The sequence below is a fragment of the Lontra canadensis genome, unplaced genomic scaffold (assembly GCF_010015895.1).
Source record: "Lontra canadensis isolate GAN:19392208 unplaced genomic scaffold, GSC_riverotter_1.0 scaffold98, whole genome shotgun sequence".
In the NCBI taxonomy this organism is placed as follows: domain Eukaryota; kingdom Metazoa; phylum Chordata; class Mammalia; order Carnivora; family Mustelidae; genus Lontra; species Lontra canadensis.
The window spans coordinates 1,270,906-1,297,535 of record NW_022631092.1 but is presented as its reverse complement, the minus strand read 5'-3'; the positions used below and the strand labels follow the sequence as shown (position 1 = coordinate 1,297,535).

Here is a 26,630-nt window from a genome sequence, read left to right as displayed (position 1 = left end):
AAAGAAGAGATAGTGTCTCTCTCTCTTAAAAATAATAATGACTTGATCACCTAGCCAGGAGGATGAGAACTCCGCTAAGATTTAGAAACTATGGTTTTCCCACCAAGATGATGTTCTAACACCGAAATGCCTGACCCAGGGTTTGACTCCTCCGTTGTAGAAACAAGCGTGTCCGCCCCCACGCTTACCATCAACGATGTGCGGCGTACTCTCACGTCCTACGGATTAAGGCCATTTAGAAGCAACTATACAGACCAACCCCAGGACCTACATAATCCTAAAGGGCACAGCACCCCGGGGGATGGGGTTCTGTCTTTCTTTACCACGTATATTTTGTTTTGGGGGACAGCCAATTAGAAGTCAAGGAGCCACAGGAATCACGAGAGTTTCTTCACGGGCCCTGGGTGCTCCCTTAAGACGTTAGCCCGTGGGTCCCAGGATCCCTGGTGGACACATTTCTTTCAGGATACTCCTTGCAGCGAGCAAACACTGCTCTTGCTCTAGTCCGACAGTAGAAAATCGTTCTGTCCTTCGGCACCAGCTCCTACCAGCTGGGGCACTGGGGACTTCATTGCTTCCCTTGCTGGGTAGGCCGGGCTGTGGAAACCGAGGACCCCCTTCTAACACAGCAGCCTCTCCCACTCAAGTCAGGGACTCAGAGAGCAATCGGAATGGTGTTGAGGGCCAGGGCACGTGCTCTGGGACCGGATCCTGCATCTAGAAGATTCCAAGTCATTCTCACTCACAATTCTGGACAGCACTTAGAGGAACAGAGAGTCTAAAACTTGGTTCAACCTTCTACCAGCCCCTGAGGGCGGATGCATTACAGACACCTTCTTCTCACCTGAGAGGTCCTTCTCTCTCTCCTCTCAGGAAGTGATGAGGGTTTCTTCAGATAACAGACCAGGAAAAGTATGACAAGCAGTATTGAAGTTAACAGCGTATTTTTTAAATTTGAGGTTGGTGGGGGGGATAGTAAATAACACAAAAGGCAAAGCCTTTCTATTCTAAAGCCTTCCCATGGAAAGTGGGTATACTTCGTAAACAGAAGATTCTAGACACAAATTCCCCTTTTCTTGGCAAGCCAGGGCCATTGCTAGGAGGAGGGGTCGTTAACAGGCAGTGGGTCCAGGATTCATTGCTGGTTTCTGAGACCTCCCCTCGAATGGTTCCCCCCTTCTCCTTATCTGCGCCCTCTCTGGGGATAGCGCCCAGTGCCCTGTGGGTTCAGAAACCAGACCCCCAGACCTAAGAACTGTTTGTTAAACAAACCATCAACATGGGGCTTTGATCCAAGGGGTGAGAGCAAAGTGCTGGGAGGGCCTTCTGTTATTTGCCTGGTGCCTGCCTCTGTTTTGGGCCGCCTCTCTCCTCAGTGCATTTGGAATTTTCAAAATGTCACTGGGGAGATGCTGGCAATGTTTGTGAGCACGCTTCCAGGTGATTCCGACATTCTGGTCGAGCTGAGAGCCGCTGTTGCCCTGAGGCCAGAGGTTGACCTGACCAGAGTGGCCTCCGCCCAGAAGTCAGAATTTAAAAACCAGTCAGGCCTCACCACCTACCCGCTTTCTCCTCAGAACCCCTTCAGACAAAACCCCTCAACTTCAGAAAAAGATGTTCCAAACCACACACTGCTTCATAGACCAAAATAGAGATTTTTTATTTCCAAACATAAAGCAGATACATTTTTAAACACATAAAGCAACAACAAAAACAAGCCAGACTTTGGGAACACAGCTCCTTCCAACTAGAGCAACAGAAAGGGGCTTTGAAACACAGCACGGAGAAGAGACGAGAGGAGCCCACGCGTCCCTCCCTCCTGAGCAGGAAAGGCTCTAGGCCGGCTGTGGGCTTGATGTGAACCGAGATAAAGCACACACGTTTCAGAACACTCACTTGGCTCTGGTACGGCTTGCCTTCCCAGAAAGCTTCATTTATTGCAAACGCGTGTTTTACAATCACAAATAATATGATGAGAGTGGATATGGTCCCTGCGAATACTGTTTACATAACAGAACATTTTAAACAGTGAAGTTAGTTTGCCTTTGATGCCAAAACCCACTTACGTGATGTGCGCGCGCACACACACACACACACACACACACACCCATTCTACCCGCCCACACTGCATTAACCAGACCGGTGTAAACAGCTGGTCAGTGTCAGGTTGCAAAGATGGCGCAGCTTTGCCCCTGTGGACTTGGCTGACAGTAGAGAGGTTGTAGGGAGGTGGCTGAGGCCTCCGGGGTGGGGGTGGGGGGGCTCCGCAGCGGTGTGGACCCTTCCTTGGCCAAACCAATCACTAGACTGTCTATACTTCCAACCCAGGAAATCTCCAGTGGGGGAAAGTGGGCTTCTCAACTTGGCATTTCCACCCACAAATTTTTACCATGACCCATGACTGCAGATGAATAATTGTGCCAGGAACAGAAATGACAATACACGGGGCACCTGGGTGGCTCAGTGGGTTAAAGCCTCTGCCTTCGGCTCAGGTCATGATCTCAGGGTCCTGGGATCGAGTCCCGAATCTGGCTCTCTGCTCAGCAGGGAGCCTGCTTCCTCCTCTCTCTCTCTGCTTACCTGCGATCTCTCTCTGTCAAATAAATGAATAAAATCTTTAAAAAAAATGACAATACACATGGAAGATCTGAGGGTGTGCACATCCACGGCCACAAGAGGTGAGAGCAGAGACCGAGCAAGGAGGTGAGTGACGGAGTGAGTCCCATACACCGGGAACCGCTTCCTCTGAGTCCTGGAGGGGAGTTGAGGTGTCAAACACACTCGCCTCTGGGGTTTTTCACTCGATGCAGCAAGCACAGCTGAAGTCCCCACCCCGTGCTGGGCACAGGGCACGTCAGCCATGTCTGGGACCGCGCAGGGGGACAGAGAGGGGCTCAGCCTTGCGATGGGCAGAAAGCCCTGCTTCCCAGTGCAGCGGGAAGTAACTGGTGTGGAGGTGTTGTAGAGGACCCTGGGGACTGTGCCCCCTGCCCACCTGCCCCACGGTGGGGGGTGACCCTGTGCAGAGCCCTGGGCAAGACCAGCAGGGAAGCAGACATGGGAGCTGCCCTCCCGCCAAGCAGAGGGCAGAGCGCTCGCTCTCTGAAATGCACCTGCTCCCCTGCAGGGCCAGCCCCAAGCCCCCTCCTCTCCTGCCAGCCTGGGCTGGCACGGGCAGACCTGGATTCGAATCCCACCTCTGCCTGGGCAAGCATCTCTATGTCTTCAAGTCTCAGCTCTCCTGTCTTGCAAGTGGAGGCAGAGTTAATGCCACTCCCCGAGAGCTGTTGTAGGAATGAAACGAAATACAGTTCCTCAGGCACCAAGCAAGGGCCGGGCACCGCACCCGCAAGCACCGAATAGAAGGCACTCTTGGGAGGATGCCTTTGTCCCTGCGCTCCGCTCCGATGCGGAGCTCCTCCCGAGTCACCTTGGGCGCCCCCCCCCGCCCTCCCCCGCACCCCCGCACCCCTCACCGTCAGGTCATGCCTGGGGCCTTTCCCCACGGAGGTGAGGCTGGGGAAAGGGCCTGGTGAAGGCCACTTGAGGAGGGAACCAGCACCTTTGATCATACTGTTTTCCTCTTCCCCCTGCTCCCCTCTTCCCCTCTCCCTCTGCTTCCCCTTCCCATACTCCCTCCTCCTCTGCCCTCCCCCTTCTCCTCCTGCCTCCTCCCATACTCCCCTCTCCTCCTCCTCTTCCTCCCCTCTTCTTCTCCTCTTCCTCCCCTCTTCTTCTCTCCCTCTTTCCTTCTCTCTCTCTCTCTCTCTCTGTGTGACACACACACACACACATACACACACACACACACACACACACACACACACGCACGCGCGCCAGCTTGTGGAGCTAGGCTGTGATAGTCACATCTCTTTCCACGACTCTCACTCCGGGGACAGAGGAAAAATAAACACACGCCCGGTCCCACTGGGGCACCTTTCTCAAATGGCACTTGAAAGCTCTTTGCGGTTGTTGTTCAGGAAGCTGGAAAGTCATAAAAATCATAACTGTCTGCATCCACTTGAAGCAGAAGAGATTACACTTGAAAAGCACCAGCGAGTAAGCGGTTATTTCACAACTGTATTCATAAGAAAGTAATGAAAATATCAATTCTTTTTTAAAAAAAATTATGCAAACAAGCAGGCTCTATGGCCTCCTTATCAAAGTTTAAAAAATATGCAGAGACACCCCCCCCCACCAGCCCTGCATATTGTAGCCCTCCCCTCCCCCTCCCTGATGGTGGCCACAGCTGCCTTCCCTGGAGTGCCTATTCCTTGTGGAGCTGCTGACATGGTGGGAGGGGGGTCCTGCCACCGTGAGCCTGGGGACAGGGGTGCCCAGCTCTGTCTGGCCTTCTCGCCTCTCCCTGTGTGGCCATGGCTAAGTTCCTCTCCTCGATGGGCCTCAGCCTCCCCACCTGCAAAGTGGGAGAGTGGAAATGGAGATTGCTCCAAGGCCCCGCCCTAGTCTGACCTTGACCTTCCAGCACCGGACCCACATGGCCCAGGGAGCACCTGGGCTCAGCCACCTGGGCCCAAGGCCTTGGTTCCCTCAGCCCTAAGTGTCCACGGTAGTGGTCTCGGCGAATAGTCTTGTGGTTCGGTTTCTTGGTATCTGGAGAAAAGTGTGCTTTCCGAGTGCAAACCAAGACCTCTTCTGGGCGATACCATTTTCCTGCCTGTGAATGTCCAGCTTCTCCGAGCTTCAGGGAGGCCTGACTTTGGGCCGTTGGACACTGGACAAGGAGAGGCCATCTGTGCAGGTCTGTGGGGCGGGGCTTGGTGCTGTCAATCAGGACCCTTCTGGGTCCTCAATTTCCCTCCCTTTAGAGGGCCTTCCTGGGTCTGGACACTTTATGACCCCAAAGGCCTATATAACCCCACCCCCCTTGGTCTCCTCCTAGAGGAGAACAGACGAAATCAGTTTGTAAAGAATGGGCACGAGGCATTTTCTAAAAGGCCACTTAGTGTTGATTTAGGGAAAAACACGATCCAGTTATAATGCACTTAGGAGCCATCGAGAGTTCCCTGGGAAGGAAGGGACATGTTTCTGGCCTCAGGACCCAGCATGGAGTCCCCCCCCCACCCGCTCCTCCCCAGGGGGTGCTGGGAGATTAACAGCCTAGCCCTGCCAAGAGGGACCCTCGTTTGGGATTTGGGGTGGCCTCGGCCATGGGCCCTTATGAGGACACCTGTGGGACACTCTGGGCCCAGAAGACCTGCCTCTCTCTGAGGTCCCTTGTTGGAGGAGGAAGAGGCAGAGCCCCCAAGACAGGCTCAGCTCCAAGGTCCATCTCTGATCTCTGTCCTGGATCCCAGATCCCCGGTGCCTGGCGCGCCGGCTGCTCCCCTCTGGCCCTTCAGCTCCAGTGCAGACCAGGAAAAAAAGCCCGAGAGCGGTCTTCCCCAGGGGTGCAGCCCACAGAGCTCCCCATTCTGCACGAAGACCCCAGCAATGAGGTTTCTTTCTTTCTCTTCTCCTTGCATAGTACACGTGGAGCCCCAGCTCAGCTGCGGGCAGATCAGGGTCACGGCCCCAGACGTCCACCATGGCTCCGTGCTACGGGAGGCAGAGGAGGGCGGGGTTCGAGCTCTCCATACCCCCTCCCCGCCCCCACGGAGCCCTCCTGCTGTGTGCTGTTTCAGTGCTGGGGCTCCTTCCAGCTCTTCTTTTCATTCCTTGATATCACTTGTCACTTGTCACTGCTGTCACCAGGCCCGCCTTCGATCATCACAATTTCTGCTTTCAACACGGAGCATCTAAGCTGCTGTCCTTTGTCCTCACTGTGCCCAAAGCAGGAGTAACTGGGCGCTGAGCGAGGGCCTGTGTGGCTCGTTCACGTCCACAGCTGGGGGTCTTCTCACTGACGTCTGGGCTCGGGGCTTGGCTTCTGGGCAAGCGGTGGCCGTAAGTGACGTTATTGCTCCCGCTTTCGGGGGGAGGGGGGCGCGGGGATGGGGGGACCGCAGACCAGGGCAAAAATGCCACCCCACCCCACCGGACATGCACACTGCTAGGCATGTCCCCCCTACAAAGAGATGTCCTATACGAAACAATACAGACGGAGCATCTACGCACAGAGGATATAAAAGTCCATCCGGTATTCCCTGGTCACGCACAGTCCATCTTCCATATAAATAGGCTAAGACAACACCGTATAAAAAGTGGTTTTCTTTGGGGCACATTAATACGGTATGTATACTGAGGCGGCCCCGCCGGAGGCTGGGAAGCAGCCCCGGGGCAGGCGGAGGGTCAGGGAGGAGAGTCCCCTGAGTCCCCCACGGGTTAGGTGGGCGGCGGGCCACTGTAGCGGAGCATGAGCCGGAAGGAGCGGGCGAAGTTGTTGGCCAGCAAGCAGCTGCGGGGCTCCTCCCCGACCGGGAGCAGGAACAGCAGCAGCAGCAGGAGCAGCAGCAGCAGCTGCAGGGGCAGTGCCACGCGGCACGCCTTCCGGAAGAGTGCGCGGGGGTCTCGCCACCAACACGGCCACCGCCACTGCCACGGCCACTGCGGAGTCTGCAGAACAAAGGCAGGTGTGAGTGGGCTCAGGGGCCCTGAGCGGGTCGGGAGGGCGAGGGGGACGCTAGGCGAGCAGCGGCTCTGGGCCGACTAGCTGGGGCTCAGTTTGCCCGACTGGGAAGTGGGGCTAATGTCCGTTTTGCTGGAAGTGAGGATCTCCGGTTTTCTCACGGCAGTCACGGTAGGGAAGGTACCGCTGTGCTCGGCGCCACGCTCTCCAGCACCACTTCCTCCCCCTTCTCCTCCACCTTCTGCATCACCACCGTCACCATCGACACCGCCAATATCACCCAAAGGCCAGACACATGGGTCCGAAAGCCTAATCAACGATCTTGCTGTAACACCCATGAAAGTTGCCAAGACACATTTCCCAAAGTCTAGAGGCACTGGCTGGGTTGTGGCCTTGTGGGATGTCCTCACTGCCAAAGAGTGCAGGCCCAAGAGCTGGCTACTCAGGGAAGTAGAGGCCCCATGGCCCAAAGACAGCACAGTGCAGGGCAGAGGCCTAGCTCTTAGGGACCTGGCCGACTAGGGTCCAATGTGGACTCTGTCACACAGTATCTCTATGACCTTGGCAGAGTCAGTAACCTCTCTGGGCCATTTCAGTCTCAGCAAGATGGGGATAAAACACCTACCCCCATTTGTCAGGTTGTAGAGAGGAGTCAAAGCAAAGTATATCTATATACCAATTTAAAAAGTATATAAGTAGGACTACTATTGTAGAATGTATCTGTTGGGTCCTTGAAGAACCAAAGGGTCACTGTCCAGGAACCAAGAGCTACAGTCAAGTGATGGTGAGGATGACAATGAAGGTAATGATGGTGGTGGTGATGACGGTAATGACGTGATGGTGGTAGTGGTGGTGATGGTGACAGCATGAGGATGGTGATGGTGGTGGTGGTGGTGGTGGTGGTGATGGTAGAAGAGGTGAAGATGATGGAGATGGTGATGATGATGGTGGTGGTGACGGTGGTGATGGTGGAAGAGGTGAAGATGATGGAGATGGTGATGATGGTGGAGGTGGTGATGGTGGTGATGGTGGAGAGGATGATGAGGATGATGGTGACGATGGTGGTGGTGATGTGGTGGTGATGATCACGATGCGGGTGGTGAGGAGGATAACAATGATGACGATGGTGGTGATGGTGGCGGAGGTGATGGTGACAATGGCGAGGATGGTGATGGTGGTAAGGAAGGTGGGGAGGATGGCAACGGCAGTGGTGGTGGTGAGGAAGCATTGCTGAATGTGGATGTTGGGAGGTTCTGATCTGAGCACTTCTGACTCTTTAGCTCTCACACTTGACTCACCTCACCTCCTGCCACACGATCTCCTCCAGGTTGATAACACTTGACCCTATGCCTCCAGCCTCAAGTGTTCTCACTCACCGAAGCCCTTTGTCACTGATTTTACAAAACCAGACTTCTTGTAACCCACACAGCGGAGAGGCCCTCCTGGTGGCGCTGCTATCAGCAGTGTCTCGAGGAGGGGGAAAGGTAAGTCACCTGAGTCACCGAGTGAGCATGAGTTCCCAGCAACATCATGGGTCTCCCAGTAAGGCACCAAGAATACAGCAACCCTTTCACAACATTCCTGCCAGAAATGCACAGCCCGACTCCAATCACAAGGAAATACCAGGGAAACGTGCCTTGAGGGACATCCTATAAAATCTCTGACCTGGACTCAAGGTCAAGGTCGGAAAACAGAAGACAAGTTCTAGCCTAGAGGAAACCAAAGAGATGTACCAACTGAATGCAGTGGGTGACCCTGGACTGGATCCTGCACGGAGGAAAGAGGTCTACAAAAAAGACCAGAACTAGAATATTAAAGCGATGGGATATGACTCAGTGACAAAAAGAAATGAGCTTTCAAGCAAACCCAAAACCAGGTGGGAACCTTAAATGCATATTACCAACTGAAAGAAGCCAGTCTGAGAAGGCTCCATATGGTCTGATTCCAACTCTACGATGTTCTGGAAAATACAAAACTACAGAGACAGTAGAGCAATCCGTGGTTGCCAGGGGCTCGGCGGGGGAGGGTTGGGTAGGTGGCGCATGGGGATTTTTTGGGCAGTGAAGCTGTTCTTCGTGGCACGAGGAAGGTGGATATGTGCCATTCCACATTTGTCAAACCCACAGAACAAACTTCACGGTGAACCCTGATGTAAACTCCGTGCTTCAGCTAACAGTGATGTGTTGATATTGTGACAGATAGATTGTGGCCAACAGACCATACCAATGCAGGATGTTAATAATAAGGGAGAGATGGGAGAGGGGTCGAGGAGAGGAACTAGCCGGAACCCTCTGTATAGTCTGCTTGATTTTTCTATCAACCTAAAACTGCTCCCCAAAAAAAGTCTATTAATTTTTTAAAAGGCTATCGAGGCAGCTTTAAGATTTTGAATAACGACTCTGCATTAAGTAATGGAATTTCACCCACACTGAGTCTTACCAACACTGATTGTGTTCACTGGAAAAAATAAGACAAAGACAGAGGCACCCAGGACCCAGCACGAGAAGAGACGCCAGAGCAGCTATGGGCGGGGAGCGCGGTCACCAGCCTGGGCTGCCCAGAGGCCAGGGACAGGAGGCCAGAGACACGCTTATGAGGCTTAGTGAAGCAGGAGCTACCATTACTTCGCTGGGGGTGAACTTCAGAGGAGTGGGGAGGTGGGCAGAAGGCAGGTGGGCTGGGTGACGGGGGGTGGGGGGAGATGAGGACATAGAGCACATAGAGAAGAACCTGTCTGGATTTCTGAAGTCAAAGGCAAGTTTTAAAACCTTGATGTCCAAAGAGTTAGCACAGACTCTTTCCTACATCGGTGGTAGCCTGTCGCTTCTGGGCTTGGTGGACAGATGGACAGACAGGGGCCTGGGATAACACAGCACATGGGGGGAGGCCCAGCCTGGGCTCTCTCCTCTTCAAGGTCAGAGACTGCACAGTCCCAGAAAGCCCAACCCTTTGACCAAGAAAGAGGCAAAGTTAGCCCCCCAAATCACACAGGGAATCACAGCGGGACAAAGCCACGTTACATCTCCTCTGTCCCCACCCCAACTGGGCCCTTTGTCACATATGGAAAACGAGCCAAGAGGCCATGTTCCTCCCACTACAAAGAAGGTGGTCACGAGTGACAAAAGCTGGCACCTGAGTGTTAAGAGTGTCATGCTCATAGTAAAGATTTTTTAAAAAAAGATTATTTTTTAAAAAGTTGCCATCTAACTTAGAGAACTCACTAAGGCTTCCTCATATTTGACACCTCAGTATTTCCTCTGATCTAGGACACCGACTGCGAGGTGTGTCATTATTTTATAAACCACTCAGAAAGGACACGACCCACCAAGATGGGGCACCTGATGGGAGACTCCACCTAAATCTGGGCCCCAAGGGGCCTCACCTTCCCTGTCAGGGGAAACAAGAAGTCATCCCACCTCCCAGAAAGGGGAAACAAGGAAATACAAGGTATTATCTTGGTACTAGGTGAAGCGAGGAGAGTTCCTCTTCCCTGCAAACGTGACCCACAGCTCCTGGGTGTGTGTGTTGGGGGGGGGGGCTCTGAGTTTACACAATCAGCGTGAGCTGAAGGAAAACAAAACAAGACACCACCTGCAAGCAAAGATTTTCCATTTAGGGAAATCTCAGGTGGTGAGCGTCCTGGGTGGTGGAGGGAAGCAAGCCCAAATCCTCGAGGAGAGAAGTAGATCCTAGTAAGTCGCCCAAACTCCAGAAATGTGAAAATATGAAAAATCACGAGTCTTAAGACCTATACAATATGATGGAGTAAATAAAATGTGACTTTGGGTGGCTCGGGGTCTGGGGCTACACCCACAGGGGCTACAGTGCGCACGGGAGGGGGTGGGGGTTGCTCTCCAGCCGTGCAAACCGGTGCCTTGGCCCTGCCCCAGTCGACCCAGGCAACCAGAAACCCTTGCCAATCTGTTCTTCAGCAAACAAAAGTTTGTCTCCAGAAGGGCCACACGCCCCTTCCCCGCGCCCATGCAAAAATGCAGTCGACTCACGGCCCACTTGCGATTGAAAAAGCAATTACGTGTCCTGTGTCTGAATGCTGCAGGCACGCGTCTCCGGTGGCACCGAGCTGCCAAGTGTGTAGGCAGCTGCAAATTTAATAAATCTTAATTATTGTGTTTATACAAACAAGCAGGCTGAAGCCACTGACGTCGCTGGAGCTTTCAATGACTTGGTGCATGGAGGGAAAAAAAAGTGCAGAGAACCAACTGCTCATAAATAATTAGCTTTGGGGCAGGTTTTTTTCTCCCCCTTCCTTTTGGACTAAAAATCACATACGAAAGGTTTTTAAGTTGGCAAGATTACAACGCCTGAAGACAGAGTCTGCTTTCTGCCAGTCGGGCGCGCGCGTGGGTGCACGTGCACGCGCACTGGCGCAGGTATGCGCATGCGCACACACAGACAGGCAAAACCCACTCAAGAACCGAACCAAAGGGAGAAATCCCTCCACCCCCAGGAGCGTCACTGCTCCCTTTGTTCTCAGAAAGATAAGCAGGGGCAGTGTCCGCAGAAGTCTTCCGGGGCCTCACTGATGGGGCAAGTAAGCACCTACTGTATGCGGGTTGTTACAGGAACTCTGCAGACCGTTAGCTCAGTGGACCCTCATTATGTTCAGCGTAAAACTGTGGCTGAGGGACACGTGGACAGGCACACACGCTAACGGTGGGTCTTAGATTCAAATCCGAGGCACAAAGCCGTGGTTCTCAAAGTGTGGTCCCAGGCGGCCTCAGCATCACTTGGGAACCTGCTAGAAACGCAGGTTCTTGGGCCATCTCAGCCCCTGTGAATCAGACACGCAGAGTGGGACCCAGAAGTCTGTGCTTCAGCTGTCACATCAGTGAGCCCACGATGGTCTCTGCACACTGGCTCGTAGGCTGCGTACTTCCCCGCAGCCGGCTTCACAAAAGCCAGCCAGCCAGCACAGAACTCAGATGTTCCACATACTTAGTTATTCTACAGAGCCCGAATAAGCACATTTTTTTTTAGCCACATAGAGCCTGCCTGTTTTGCAAACCCTACAAAACTGTGCCCAACGTCTGCAGCCTGCGGATAAGACAATCCCTGATAAGACCCCAGTCTGCTGCTGCTCTTCAGAGCCCCCGCCCCAGAGACACTCACTGTCCTGAGCACCATCAGCTGGACCTGTGAGCCCTCCTCCCAGGCGCCCTCCACCCCGCCAGGACGCCCAGTCCCCAGGGTCGGGTCTCTGCTCTTGTGCTCACCCATGGATCTCAATTTCCCAGATCAGTGCTTGGCACATAGTTGGGGCTCAGTAAACCCTTGTGAAATGAATGAATGAGTGAATGAGTGGGAGACAGCAAGTGAACACAGGGCTGTGGACACTCCACATTCAGCCAATACAGGCTGCTGGGACGCTGAGCCTCCTCGGGAGGCCTGGTGCCCCCAGCCACGTGGCCCCCTACACAGAAACATTCAGTGAGCACTTACTGTGTGCAAGGCATCAGGGACCCAGACAAGACTCCCATGGAGTCCAACCAGGAGCTCTAGATCAGAAGAGGGTTTCCCATGGAGGGGCTTACAGTGCGGAGGCCACCAGGAGTCACCAGGCTAGACTGTGGGAGACACCCTGTTCTTCCTGATGCTCTTCCCCATTTCTTGGGGAGACCCTCTGTTATTCCAAATTGGGGGTTAAACCAGGCCTCTAGTCTCTCTGAAAAATTCTACGAATAACCGTTCACATGATCTTCCATATTCATTCATGAAGGAAATAAAGTCAGCGTTGATAATTGATAATTGATCATTCCATTTCACAGATGGGAAAGTAAGCCCCAAGAGGCAAAGCAACTCGATCCAGGCTAGGTGACGCCGGGCCCAAAGCACAGTGTTGGTCTTGTGACGGCCCCACCCAGTCCAGGGGACACCCATTCCCCTGCAGATGTGAGATGTGAGCCCCAGCCAGAGACCAAGAAGAAATCCTGGTGCGCAAAGCACCTGGAAACAGATTCCATGGCATTAGGGATCTCGAGGAACCCAGAGCTATTTGGAGCAGAGCACGCTGAAGGCTCCCTTCGTTACGGGCCAGTGCTTGGCAGGGAAACAAGTGTGTTTCCTTGGAAAAGGTGACATCAATTTACATTGGGTTTTCCCCGAAACAGGGATACCCACGGGGCCCCTGGGATACCGTCTACAAGGCACAGCATGGAAAGCCAAGATGTGGGCTTTGGAGCCAGAGGTCAAAGACCACCCGGAAGCTGCATGCCTGGGCTGAACGAGTCATTCCAATCCAGTCCTGGCTCAGTTTCCTTATGCTTAAGTGGAGGGAATGATGCCTCTTGAGCGTTGATGGGACAGTTAAATGAGATGCCCTGATCATGATTTAGCACGATTCCTGGCACACAGTGGACAGTTACTACCTAGCATTGAGGGCAATAATAATTATTACTCATTAGGATTATTACTGCTGTCACTGTGACTGTCTTGGCCCGCAAGCACCACAGGAGGGGTTCTTGGCACTTCTTAATGGGTCCGAGCGGAAACACCTGCTGGTAGAACAGGAAAGGCACAACTCCCCCTTCCCCTTCTGTCCCTACCCTGACCCCTGGACACCCAGCCACCACTCAGGGGGCCACACAATCCAGCATGCCCGTAATGGTCCGGGTTTCCTTGGAGAGTCCCGGTGTATACCTGTTGTCCCCACATAACTATCAACAGTGTCCCTGTCCGTTCCCCACCACATCCTGGTTTTACATGAAAAACTCCAGGGTCCTTCCTCTATCATAGGTGTGTCACAGCTGAGTACATTCTGCACCCTTCTGGGGTTTTCCCAGGGCCCCGGGGCCCCACATAGGGCAGCCCAGAGCTCGTTCCCCACAAAATGTGCCTCACACCTCATGGAACCTTCCAGAAAGCCCAGGAGTCTGGCTTCAGCATCGCAGGCCTACCAGCCAACAGACACCCTGCCCTCTAGCGTGTGGAGCAGATGGCAGACACGGTACCTTTTGGAATCCAGTCGGCTCCCCTGGAGAACTCTGTGTCTGTTATTTTCGGGAAGAAGAGGAAAAGGGGAAAAAAGACATTAAGTGAGTGAAACTCAAATCCCAACAGAGCCTGTAATGGAATATTCATTCTGTCAGGGGAGTGTTTCTTTAAAACTTCTGGTCATCTGGATAGGCTGAACCAGCAGGTGATTCGATTTAATGAGCTTTTTAACGCACTTCAGGCCCAGGTGGGATTCTGTCTGGGAAGGCGCCGGCCAGGGGGCCCCTGGCCGGGGCTATGCTGACACCTAGTGGCCAGCACTGGTAGTTGCAGGGACAGCGGAGTTGGAGCGCCAAAGCTTGGTGTCTGGGGTCTGAAGACCCATAGGGCCCCCACCCTCCCCGAGGCTACCTCAATGGCCCCCACCTCGGGCTAGCCCTTGTGCCTCAGTTTCCCCATCGCATCGCAGAGAATAACAACAGCACCTCCTTTATAGGATTGTTACATGGACATCACATTTCATAAAGGCTCTCATGACTATTACTTCTCTTTTGTGCAAGGGGACATGGGGACACAAAGGGGGAAGGTGCTTGTCCCACATCACAGAGAAAATCGGTGGGGGAACAGGGCTGGATCCCAGGGCTGAGGGCCGCGCTCCCCTCTATCACGCCTCCCCGGGCGGGGCGCTCTGAATGCTGGTTCTGCGGCTTCCTGTCTCCATGACCCTGAGACAGGTCCTGAGTCTCAGCCCCTGTTTTGGAAACTGGAGGCAGGACTGAATAGGGTCCTGAAGGTTTTAGCTCAGTAGGCAGCAAAGCTATCCTCACACATTAACTGTGATGGCTCCCTCCATCGTTCCCAGAGCGCCAGCCACACAGGGCAGCAAGACGACCATGTGACATTTTGTAACCGAGCACTGCTCTCTTGGAGTGGTCGCTTCAGTCTGGAGTGTGGAGGCCCAGGGCAGAAAGTGTGTGGCCCAGCTCGTCTCCCTACGTGAGCCTGGGCTTAGCCAGAATCCCATCCCCGGGGCCTGGGACCCACGCTTCCTTAGCACCTACCAGCAGGTAGCTGGAGTCCTTGAGCTTGGACTTGTACAGCATCCACTGGTACCGCAAGTCCTCCAGCTCGTTGGAGGTCCCCCTTGCTGGCCCGAGTTGAAGGAGGTTCTCGAAGAGATGCTGACCTTCTGGCACTCGAGCCTCCAGCTCCTGTGGGGAAAAGGCAGTGTCCTGTGAGCCTTCTAAATGGACCAGACCACCCCACCTGGCCGGTCACACAGAGCCAATCAAATTTCACTTGAGAGGCGGCTGGCAGAACCTGTAAGGTGAGAACCCCTTCAGGCAAATTCAAGCCAAGGCCAGGCAGTCACTTTCAGGAACAATCCAGAATGATCTCCACGGTTACTTCCATCTCTAATGTTCTAGAACCGGGTCCTCTGGAGAGCCTGACATCAGAGTTGCCCTCATTATAATAAGCTACCACTGTTGAACATGCTTTTCTGTTGGCATGGGCAAGCCTCAACGTGGGCTATAGGGATTAGGCAGATAATCCTCAGGACTCTGGGGCTGTAGTGATGTGGGGGTAGGAGCAGGGCTCCAAATCAGAGCACATGGGTCTAAATTCTGGCTTTGTAGCCTTGCTTTCATCCCATCCTACTCACAGTGTGATACAGGCAGTTTGCCTAGCTTTTCAGAACCCGTTAGAGTGTGAGCTGGACAAGAGTGAGGCTTAACCTGGGGCAGTCGCAAGTTGTCTGTGATACAACTGGGGTTGGGAAGTGGTGGCAAGAAATCAAGAAATGAATTGTGGCCAAATGTGAAGTAGGAGGTCCGCAGGAAGGACTTCCTGCTCATTGTCCCCTAGATGATTGGACCAAACCTCTGGCCGAGGACAAACTACTAAAAACACCAAGAAGGCATCCAGGAGTTGGCAAGAGAGTGAGGCACATCAGGCTAAAACCTGGGAAATGATGAAGCCCAGAGAAGTAAGCCCAGTGTCAGGCCTGCTTTTGCTTGCAGGACACTTGCCAATCTAGAAGAAAGAGTTGTGAAGCAGATCATGATTTTGGCAGCCTCACAGGGCTACAGAGACAAAGGTCAAGGTCTGGGCTCCGTAGGAGTGGAGATTCTCATAACCCACTCTCCCTGTGGCTGAGACTTCCTAAAGGTTAATCAGAAATAAACTCACACCCTGTGTGGACTGAAGTCTGCGTCATCAGGGGGTGCAGGGAGCCTCCAACATTGAACTTGGATTCCCTGGTTTCAGAATAATAAAGCCCTCCTTGCCTGGAAGCCACAAACAAAATCCTCCCTGGAAAAGAGATGATCCTCAATTTCAAATGAGCCCTATACTTCTTTCGCCACATGCGATGCCCAGCACAAAAGCAAAGCAGCCGCACACCTGCAAGACACTGACAACAAGAACAGGCAGAAACAACACGCAGAAGAAACGTTCCTAAGATGACTTGAGATACTAGAATTATTAGACACACTTGGTAAGACAGGTCTCTTTACTAGGCTCAAAGGATTAAACACCAGGCTTAAGAAGATCAGCAGGGTTCTGGAAGCTATGGAAAGCGACAGAGTGGTTATTTCAAGAGAACTGGGTAGAAATTCTAGAACTGGGGAACATAGTATCAAAAGGTAAAGGCATAACAGACATGTGTAAAATGAATGAGACACAGCTAAAGAGAGAATCTGTAAACTCGAAGGCAGGGTAGAAAAAGTCTCCAGAATGCAACAGGAAGAGACTGAAGGATGAACAAGACATAAGAGAAGGGAGGAGACATAGAGCCCCCAGTGAGAAGGAAGACCATGTTTCAGCAGCATCACAGAAGGAGAGGAGAAGGGGAACAAGGCAGTATGTTAAGAGGCAATAAACAGAGGCAATATGTTAACGTATCACAGAATTTTCTAGAAAGAGTCTAAACCACAGATTCCAGAATCCAGATGAGTTCCAGGTAAGAAAAATGTAAAAAAAAATTCCAAACCCTAACATATCCCAGGAAAACTGCAGAGAAACAAGGAAAAAAAGAGGTAGGCTGGGGCCTGGTTGAGCTGACCTTGTGTGATATGCTTAGGGTGCGGATGTGGTTGGATTCTCTACTGAAAAGCTCTCGTCAAGGGAAGAACAAAGGCAGGTTTAGGATGCTGAAGGTCACTGTGGCTGCAGAACTGAGCTGTGACCTGGATGGGGGCCCAAGAGGAAGGAAGGAGGCCAGCTGGGAGCCTACCACCATAATCAAGGTCAGAAGTGGTAACTACCTAGATTAACACAGTGGTAGCAAGCGGGCACAGAACAAAACGCACCCAGGAGGTGGAATCCAGAAGGGCTGGGGGACTGTTTAGACATGGAAGTGAAGGAGAAAGAAGATTGGTGGTAGAAGGATCGCAAAAATGGCTATGATGCTCCTAACGCACCTCCCCTGCCATATCCATGCCCTTTGTGATATGACCTTGAGTATTTCCCATCAGGAGGTGGAGACTCTTTTTCCTCCACCTGAATCTGGCTTGGCCTTGTGATTTTCTTTGTCCAACAGAATACAGGGGAAGTCATGTACCAGTTCCTACTCTAGGCCTCAGAAGGGCTCCCCCACTTACCCTCTCAGGCAATGGCTCTGCTACTAGAAGCCTGGGCTGCCCACAGGAGGAGAGCAGATGCGTGGTTCATCTCCAGCAGCCTGCCAACCCCCAGTAGAGCCGCCCAGCCGACCGATAACTGACAGCAAATCAGGGAGCCCTGCTGAGACCAGAAGCATTGCCCAGATGGCCTTAGCCTAGACGGCCAACCTTCAGAATCATGAGTTAAATGAAACGGGCTGTCTGAAGCCATTGGAACGGTTTGTTACACAGCAACAGCTAACTGATATCAAAGTTGAGATTAGTAGTGATATTTTCCAAGTTCCCTAGGCTTAAGGAATGAATGGTTCTTCTAGAGTTCTTCTGAAATACATGAACCCAAAAAGTTTAAGAACTGTTACTTATACATAAGTAAAAACGGCTCACAAGCCAAGTGTGTCCTCTTTTTTTTTTTTTTTTTTTTTTTTAAAAAACTCCCTGGTGGCAAGCACATCCACGGGGGGAAACCTTTCTGTGAGAACTAACCTGCAGCTTTGTCTCTCTGGTCCTCAGATCCTTGGCGGTGGCTGTTCTCATGGCGATGATTCTAACCAGCTTGGCATTTTCCTCCTCCAGCCACTGCTCCAAGTCCCTTTGGAGCCGGGAGAAACCTTCATGGCCGCCTTGGTCCTGGAGTGGATTTGCCTGCGGAGCACACAGTGCCGTCAAAGCATCAGAGGTGAAACAGCCCATCAGCCCCGAACCCTGGGGGTTTCCACTGAGGCAGAAGGTGGGGATGGGGACGCACAAAGGGAAGGAGAGAGGCCTGGGCGGGAGGAGGCATGTCTCTCCATTCAATGTGGCCATGTTAGGAGTTTAATTCTGATTCAGGTCCGGAGGTCCCGCGGGGTTGGGGTGGCCCAGGGGTCTGCCTCGGCCGGTGCTCAGGGCGCCCTGGGTCCCCCAGGGCTGTGCCACAGGATCTCATGGATGGGTGCCTGCGGGGCATGTGGGATCACAGCACTTTCTGCCCTGAGCTGCTGGAGCTATGACAGTGGGTCATCGTGGCCACCTGCTGGTGTCCTAGCAGCAGCCGCCACTATTCCTTACCAGAATGGCTGGAACAGTGGTCACCTGTGCACCACACCTGCCCTCTCCGGGCTCTGTGGCCAGAGGGAATGTCGAAAATGCAAGGCTGTGGTCAGCGAGGCTGTGGGTGTGACCCTCTGAGGGCCCCAGGTCCCAGCTCTGCCAGGACCACCTTTCTGTGCGGACCACCTTTCCCCCACCCTAACCACCCCACCGGTCACAGCGACCCCCAGCAGGTCATTTGGGAAGGGATAGTACTAGAATACAGGGGAGAATGAGAGCTGGCATTGGTTTCTGAAGAACCAAGAAGGAATGTCTTTTTAATGCATTTCCTTGGCCGTCAAGAGAAGGGACAGATAACGCAAGGTGGTTAGCTTAGATCTCTCGAACAAAATACAGCTTAGGGCACAAGGAGGGGCCCACCCTACACGACTGCAGTTTGCAATCGGGGGCCAGCAGGAAGCCCTCAGCCCTGCGGGGCCGGCTGGCTATCTCGTGTCTGAGGGGTGAGGACCTGTCCCCACAAGGGACACCTCTGACCTTCCCTGGGGCCTGGGTCTGGGGTCTCTGGCTCCCTCAGTACCGTGGCACAAGGAGCAGGGGCAGGGGCATCCAGGATGGGACCCAGCCAAGTCCTGAGCTGAGCACGTGGCTGAAGACCATCCCCGATCCCTGACGCCGGCCCCGGCCCCCCCCCCCCCCCCCGGGAGCCCCGCGAGTCAGACGCACCTGACGGCGACGCCTAGAAACAGGATCCACGGGATCGATGAGAAACCCGGCCTTTGGGATGTTGTTGGTGAAAATCATTTTCTTCCCCGAGTCCACTTCCATCCTCTGAAGCTGCCGGTTTCTGATGAGGCTGAGGAGACAAACGGGCCAGTCACCGCGGGGATGCGATGGGGACTCGCCAGGTCATGGAAGTAACAGAACCGGGGCACCGCGTGGTAGGAGCCCATCCTCTGGGTCGCCAATCCTTCGGGTTTGCTGGAACGCTCCCCTGGCACATGCATTTCCAGTTTCCTACTGGAGACCCACGTGACCTTGTCATTAAAGTGCAGGTACCCATGGACAAGGGGGAGGCCCCAGGCAGCGTGGGCTGGAGGCTCAGTCCCAGGCTGGGACACTGCCCTTGGCATAGACCAGAGCTGCGCCTGGCATCATGCTTGGCGCCCAGCGGAACCCCGGCCTCCTGTTCTAAGGGCACCCCAGGGCTCTCCCCTGCATGGTAAGGGGGTGTTGCCTGAGACCAGGCTCCGAACCAGGGACCCTCACCTCAGCAGGCTTTCCTCCAGCCGCCTCAGGGCCTGCCAGGACGCCACCAGCTCCTCCAGCTCCTCCTGGACCACGGCAGCCCCTTCCGGAGACGACTTCTTCATCACCAGCTGGCCGTGCGCCTCGACCAGGGGCAGCTGGGCCTCCTTCTCCGGGAGCTCAGCCAGCAGCCTCTACCGGACACGCGGCCCCGCACAGTGAGAGGTCGGGGCAGGGGTCTCCGGTCCCCGCGTGTTGATCTTTGACCTCCCAAGCCTGCTTCTTGGGAGGCAAGGGAGGGAACTGGGTAAGCCATCTTACCTCGACTTCGACCTCTCGGGACGGGGCATCCCAGGGGCCCGCGTCCTCCTGGTGTGACCGCAGCTTCTGAGAGACCGTGGCAATCCACTGCCGCAGCTCCAACAGCTCGTGGCAGAAGGTACAGTGCTCCCGCACACCCTGCTGGCACCTGTCCGTGAGGTCCTGCGGCACAGACCCGGGGGGCCCAGTGTGGTCTGAGCACCAGAGGGGGCTGGGACCCTGGGCGCCCCCACATCCTACAGGCCCCCCAGTAAGATGGCCCCTAGGGCTCCCCACCAGCAGGAACACAAGAGGCGAGTCCTCCCTTCTGCCCAGTATAGCGAATTTACCCTGGGCAGACCAGCTGTGGTTTAAAGTACCTCTAGTCTGGCATGACTTTTACAGACGGCACCGTGTCCAGATGAGGGTGCGGGCAATCAGGGCTCCCCGCACCACCTGTGTGCACAACCCTCACACACCACTTGGGAGAACCAAAGGTCAGTGTCTACTACAACTGAACACAGGCATCCCTGTGCCTCAACCATCTCACTCCAGAGGTAAATGTAACAGACACAAGCATCTTCACCAAAAGGCACGCCCGCAAGTGGTGCTGCTTGTGAGAGTCCCGACCGGGAAGCTAGCCAGGTGCCCAGTGACAGAAGCACGGGTGCGTATGCGGAGCTATCTTCAGACAGTGGAATATTTTAGAATGAACAGTTTAAACAAGAACCTAATGCAGCACTGTGAATGAATTTACAGCCAACCTGTGGGCAGCTGGGAGCTGGACACAAAAGATAACGTTCTGTCAGATTCAATTAAAATAACATCTAAAATTGGGCAAACTCAATCCATGGTGTTCCAAGTTGAAAGTCGGGGTAACCCTCAGGTGCCAGGAGTGGTGGGCAGTGACTGCGGGGGGCATGAGGGGCTCTGGGGGCCGGGGGAAGCCATTATTATTCTGTGTCATGATCTGGGTGCTGGTAACGTGGACAGTTTTTAAAAATTCATCCAACTGCACACTTAGACGTTTGCTTTTCTAGATAGGATTATATTCTGATAGTTTTTGAAAATGGTCTTGCTTTTTCTTGCCCCTCCTCTGGGTCAGCCCCTCTCAGCTCTCTGAGGCTGGGCCTTGTTCTTCTCCGTCTTCAGGAAAGGAAGGCGCCTGTCTGTCCTCCTGGTCACCCAACCTGGGCCCCTCTGAGCCCTCCCGCCAGCCCACCGCAGCGCAGTCAGACCCCCGGGTCTCTCTGCGAGCCCTGGCTGAGGCCACCGCTGGCCCTGCCCTCTTGCATTCCAGATGCTGGCTGATACCACTGGACGCCAGGCCCGCTAGAGCTGGGGACACACAGACACTGCATCCCATCTTCCTGCAACAAACCAGTGACCAGAGCCTGAACAGTCACCTAAGACTCCACTGCTCCGCAGTGTCACCACACCTGCCCCTCCCGTCCCCTGGGCACCTTCAGACCCAATGCCTTCAGTGGCCTCGGGTTGCTTAGTGGGGTAGGTGCCCCGCCACCCAAGGGGAGACAGGAGGGTCACCTGGGCTGTGGGGGAAGGACTTATTTGCACTTAAAGGATTTAAAAAGCCCTGAGTACCCCAGTAATAAAGGGGGGGGCATGACTTCTTTGAAAAAGCATGTAGACAACAAATGAAGAAGCATGAGACGATTGGAGAATCCGCGTTCCCCCACTACTAATCGGGCTCAGCTAATGCTGCTTCTAATTATTATCACGATCAAGCAGACTCATCACGTGATACAAGCATTAGCGTTCAGGCTTGCTGCTTCTCTGGGCTCTGTGGGCTCCCAAGCAGCAGGGACGGTGATTCCTTTTTCTCTACGCCCCCTGCCTCCACCTTGAGACCACTAGCCGCTAATTTATTAAGTGGAGTTAAGTCAGTCACGCAGATCAGTGGGCATCTACAGGTGGGTCCATGTTTCCTGGAAGCTCGCAGGGTGGGGGTGGGGCTTGGTTGCTGTGACAGTGATGGGGCAGGAGTGACACCTGCAGATACAGTGAGAGTGACAGGTGTGGCCACCCCACTGCCCCATGGCCTGCAAGGTTTCCTCGTGCCCTCCTTGAACCCGCAGTGCTGAGAAACATGCTGATCATGACCCCAGCTTGGACACTTTCCCCAGCTGACGGACAAACACAGAGGTTTCTGGTCCTAATAAACAGGCTGATTTTTCCAGGAATGCCTCTACTTCCATCAACAGATGGAAGACTGTGCTTTGGTGTGACTGAAACTTCACCAAATGTTGTTCACATTTTCGGAGAATCTCATAAGTAGAGGCGCTGGGGGGCGGTCACCCACACGGGGCGCGCCTTCCTGGGACCACCTTCCACACTTACATGCCAAAAGCATTTTATTCTAACTACTGCCTTTTCTCTTTCGTATCACAGGAAAGGCATTACATGCCGTCCTTACATTGCGTGGGCCACTTAGACTCTCTATGAATTTCGGGATGACACAGGATGTTGGGAACATTTGTTATTAAAATAGGCCAGGTCCCGTAGCGCGGAGAAGCCCGCCTTAGACTGTTTTCTTGAGGAATGGCTGCCTGAGGGCCGGCCCCACAATCCCCTGGGCACAGGTGACCAAGGCAGACCCGGGCCCCTACCTGAATCAGTCACTGAAACTTGTCCTCAGGCCAGTTTTGAAGAAGCTTGTACCCCGCCCCATTCCCAGGGCTCAAGGGGTGGGTGGAAGGGTGCAGACCCGACAAAGCCCAGGGAGGCCGCTAGAGGGCGCTGCAGAGGAAGCCCCGGGCAGCTGCAGCGCAACTTTCAACTTGCCCTTAACATAGCCAACGCCCACTGCACCCCCGGGGCTGCTGTGGGGATCAGAGCAGCCCGTTCTGTTCCTCCGCCTCCTGGCACAACTGGAAATATATCTAACTTGCTATTTTGCTGACTCATGGTCCATCCACCCACTAGAATACAATCCCCCCGGGAGCAGGGGCTTTGGCTGGCTGGCTGGTGCAGCCTTCCGCCTTGGGGCCCAGAACGCTGCCTGGCATACAGGAGGTGCTCAATAACCATCTGCTGGGTGAATGAGGAAGAGAAGATAGGAACGGAAAAAGAAACACAGAAAGGTTGGAAGGAATAAAGGAAGAAAAGACAGAGGAAGACCCCCAGAGTGTAGGATCCCGGGAGCCTGGTTTACCTCCAGAGATCTCTGCAGGGCCTGGTAGTTGGTGGAAAGCTGGTCCATTTTGTGCTGGTGGCTGGGGTTCCCCTGGATGAGAGGCCTCAGGGCCTCCATCTGTGCCCTCAGGTCCAGCCCTTCTTCCTGAAGCCCCTGCAGAAAAAGCAAGTGTGGCTGTCCTGTTTGCCTCTTGTCATGGGAGCCGATCAGGGTTGGGGGAGAGATTCTGAGTAGAGGAGCTTGGGAGGGTCCCAGCATGATGGGGCTCCCCACCCCTGAGGTTGCACCATATGGCCATCTGACAGGTCCCCCTCTCAGAGCTGGTAAGATCTTTAAAAGGAGGCAAAAACATTCTGGGACAGGGCGCCTGTGTGGCTCTGTCTGTTAAGCATCTGCCTTCAGCTCAGTCAAGATCCCAGGGTCCTGAGATCGAGCCCCGTGTTGTGATCTCTGCTCAGCACAGAGTCTGCTGCTCCCTCTCCCTCTGCCTGCCACTCCCCCTTTTTGTGCTCTTTCTGTCAAATAAAATCTTAAAAAAAAAAATCTGGGACAAGCCTGGAAGGCTTCTCTGGGGAGCAAACTCCCATGTGAATTCTTACTTGACGACCACTTGACCTGGAGAAGAATCACAGCCCAACCTGAGTTTCAAAGCCCCCAAATGCACCATTTTTAAGTCTTCCTAAGAACCCTCTCAACGGAAGGATGAGCTCTGCTGGAGTTTTAAAAGGATCCTTGTATCACGTGCATTTAAAATCTTATCAGCTCCTTATCAAGCCGATAATTATCGACTGGCAGCCTGTGCGCAGCCTGCAGGTGTTTTAAAGCATTTTTTTCACTTTCAAAAATCCAATTATTTAACTGAAGGCCGCTGAACTCAGTAGGAACCCTTAGCAAAGCAATTTAAGGAAAACAATACCCACAGTAGACTTTGGAATCACAGAGTAAACACCACTTTGCTGGGCTTGGGAATCATCTGTCTGCACGTACTAAAGGTCTCTCGGAGGCCGGAAGCCACCAGATAAATCAGCAGAAATTCAGAGGAAAGGTCCAAGCTCAGGTGAGAGGCTCCGTGGCGGCTGGAGGGGAGCTGCTTCTGGGCGCAGCGGAGCCCCTGAGCAGGACCACTCGGGCCCCACCGAGCCCTTACCTGCAACCTCGAGAGCTGGGCCTGTTTCCGAGGAAGGTCCTGCTGAAGCCCATTCTCAGTTTGGACCCTGTCTTGGAGGTCCGAGATCTTCTTCTGGAGGGGCTTAAAAGCAGCCGCAAAATCTTTGTGCTGGGCCAGCAAGCTCTGCAGAGACACATAATGGGCAGCACAGAAATTAAATTTCCTCACACGCACCTTGCACAACCTGCCCCTCACACCCCCATGGCTCTTTCTCCAGCCTTCTCCTGGCCGCCTCACACCCACTCAGGCATCACCCCCTCCAGGAAGGCTTCCTGGAGCCCTTGCGGGGGTTGGACGCCCTCCCTGGAATCACCATGGGGGTCCTCACATGACTGCTGTTCCGCTCTCTAGTACAGAAATCTTTGACACTCCTGCCCCCCCAACCCCGGGGAAGCCGGTTGTGTGTGACAGCAGTGTAGACAGGGGTTTGGGGGGCAGAGGAGGGGATGGCAGGTGCCCAGGACACTCGTTAGAAGGCTCGCTCGTTCATCACATCCCGTGTACAGATGAGGAGCTGAGGCCATGGGGACAAAGGGAGAGGGCAGGCCACTGGCAGCCGGTGGTACCACTGAGGCAGGAAGGCAGGCCGCCCCCCTCCCTCCCCAGATGGGCTGGTGCCCAGGGGGTGACCCGGGACACCCACCTGCAGCTTGCTTTTCCTCTGCAGAAGGCTGTTGTGCAGCAGGTCCCTGTCCCGCACAGAGCTCGCCACCTGCTCCAGGAGGGCCGTGGCTCTGTCCGGGCCAAAGATGCTCCTCAGCAACTCCTTCTTCAGCTGCAGCCCCGTCAGCTGCTCCTTCAAGCGGGAGCTCTCGGCCAGCGCCGCCTGAGGCAGACAAGGCATCCGGTAACCCCAGGGGCCGGCAGGGCAGGCCCGCACTGGGAGGCTGACTGCTGCCCCCCCCACCCCGCCCCACAGGACGTGCGCCTTTCATGCCCGGAGCAGAGGGGATGGCAGAACGCGTTGGGGAGGCCCTGCATTTCAGGGTCACTGCAATCCGCTGTCACCCCCCCACTTCCATCTAATCACCAAAACCTGGGCAAGAAGTCTACCTCCTCTCCAGCCATCCCCCCCGCCAGGGTCCAGTGATCCTTTCCTCAATGACCGTCCCCCACCCCACCATCGCTGACAGCAATGGGCCTACCCCCTGGGCGCTGTTTAGGACATTCTGAAGGTCTAGGGGCCTCGGGGAGCGCGGTCAGTGGGAATTCAGGAAGGCCCCCCAGAAGAGGTGACCGCTGTGTGGAATTCCGCTGTGTGGGGCTCGCTAGGTGAGGGAGGGCCTAAAGGAGACTCATGTGATGAGAAGCTGGCTCCCATGCAGCCACAGTCAGACGCGGCACAGCCCAGGCCCCACCTCCTCCAGGAAGCCTGCCCTGACCACATCCCCCCAGCCTATGCTCCCTCCTCCTGCCCCAAAGCCCTGGGCCAAGCCTCAGGTTCCCGCTGATTAATTTGCCATTTGGAGTAAGCACCTCTTGAGACTCAGAGGGCCCCCAGGGGTCTTGTCATTAGCTGGCAGAGTCCATCCACTTTATTCCTGTGATATTACTGAGATACTGAGCTAGTCACGGAGCTGGGAAGGAAGAACGAAGATCCCCCCGGCCAGGTAGGTAATTCTAATCCAAGGCAGAAAGTGATCACTTCCTGAAAGTTTCAGCAGAGCCCTCTGGGTGTTCAAGGCAGAGCTGAACACTCCTAGTTGGGGAAATCCAAGAAGGCTCCCAGAGGAGGCAGTTTTTCCAACAGTCCTGGGAAGGCAGAGAGGGTCTCTGGAGGAACGGCAGCATAAACACGGCCGACACAACTGAACTGGTGTAACCTTCCTACAAGGGCCTGTGGTTGGTGATCGGCCAGAGAGGACAAGCCTCTTTAGGGAGGGGGTGACCTGCACTCCCTTTTCAGCAAACCTGGACACCATACCACAGGGGTCACAAATTCAAGCTGAGGAGTCGCCATTGTGAGTGTGAATTCTGTACTAACTGGGAGGCCTTGGGTAGCTCCAAGACTCAGTTTCCTCATCTGTAAAATGGGCGTAGTCACACCCAACTCACGGGGCTGGATGAGGCTGACATGAGGGGAGACCCAGCCAGCATTTAACACGGTGCACAGCCCACAGTGGGCACACACTAGCACACGGCCCTTCTCAGCTGGCGTCAGTACACCAGCTCTTCCGGGATGAGCTGTGTCCCCCGCTGAAAGATAGGAAGTCATGGTAGCCACCATCCCCAACTACCTCCGAATGTTGCTTTATTTGGAGATAGGGTCTTTACTGAGGTAACCAAGTTGAAATGAGGTCATTAGGGGGACCCTCATTCAGGGTGACCTGTGCATTACTAAAAGGGGAAATCTGGACCCAGATACACATGCACAGATGGAAGAGAAGGGGAGAAACTGTCCACATGACCCCAGAGGCCGAGATTGGAAGGATGGGTCTACAGGCCAGCAGACACCAACAATCGTCAGCAAACACCAGGTGCTAGAAGAAGCAGGGAAGACTTCTCCCCTAGAGGCTTCAGAGACAGCATGACCCCCTGGACAGCCTGATTGTGGTCTTGCTGTCTCCAGAACCATGAGAAAATGAGGTTCTGCTGCTCTAATACACCCAGTTTGGGGACTTGTTACAA

General features: G+C 54.2%; 1 protein-coding gene across 1 annotated transcript in view; it reads right to left on the bottom strand.

The window, feature by feature from the left end:
• Positions 1-6,105: 6,105 nt before the first annotated feature.
• Positions 6,106-26,630, bottom strand: part of SYNE3 (spectrin repeat containing nuclear envelope family member 3) — an 83,745-nt gene continuing 63,220 nt past the window's right edge. The window contains exons 9-18 of the mRNA XM_032837509.1: positions 24,646-24,828; positions 23,982-24,125; positions 22,853-22,987; positions 19,702-19,863; positions 19,402-19,574; positions 18,859-18,988; positions 17,587-17,745; positions 14,542-14,691; positions 13,498-13,536; positions 6,106-6,516 (exon numbers count right to left, since the gene is read on the bottom strand). Of these exons, the coding sequence (XP_032693400.1) occupies positions 6,286-6,516; positions 13,498-13,536; positions 14,542-14,691; positions 17,587-17,745; positions 18,859-18,988; positions 19,402-19,574; positions 19,702-19,863; positions 22,853-22,987; positions 23,982-24,125; positions 24,646-24,828 (1,506 nt within the window). The 3' untranslated portion in view covers positions 6,106-6,285. The remainder of the gene's footprint in view (positions 6,517-13,497; positions 13,537-14,541; positions 14,692-17,586; positions 17,746-18,858; positions 18,989-19,401; positions 19,575-19,701; positions 19,864-22,852; positions 22,988-23,981; positions 24,126-24,645; positions 24,829-26,630) is intronic.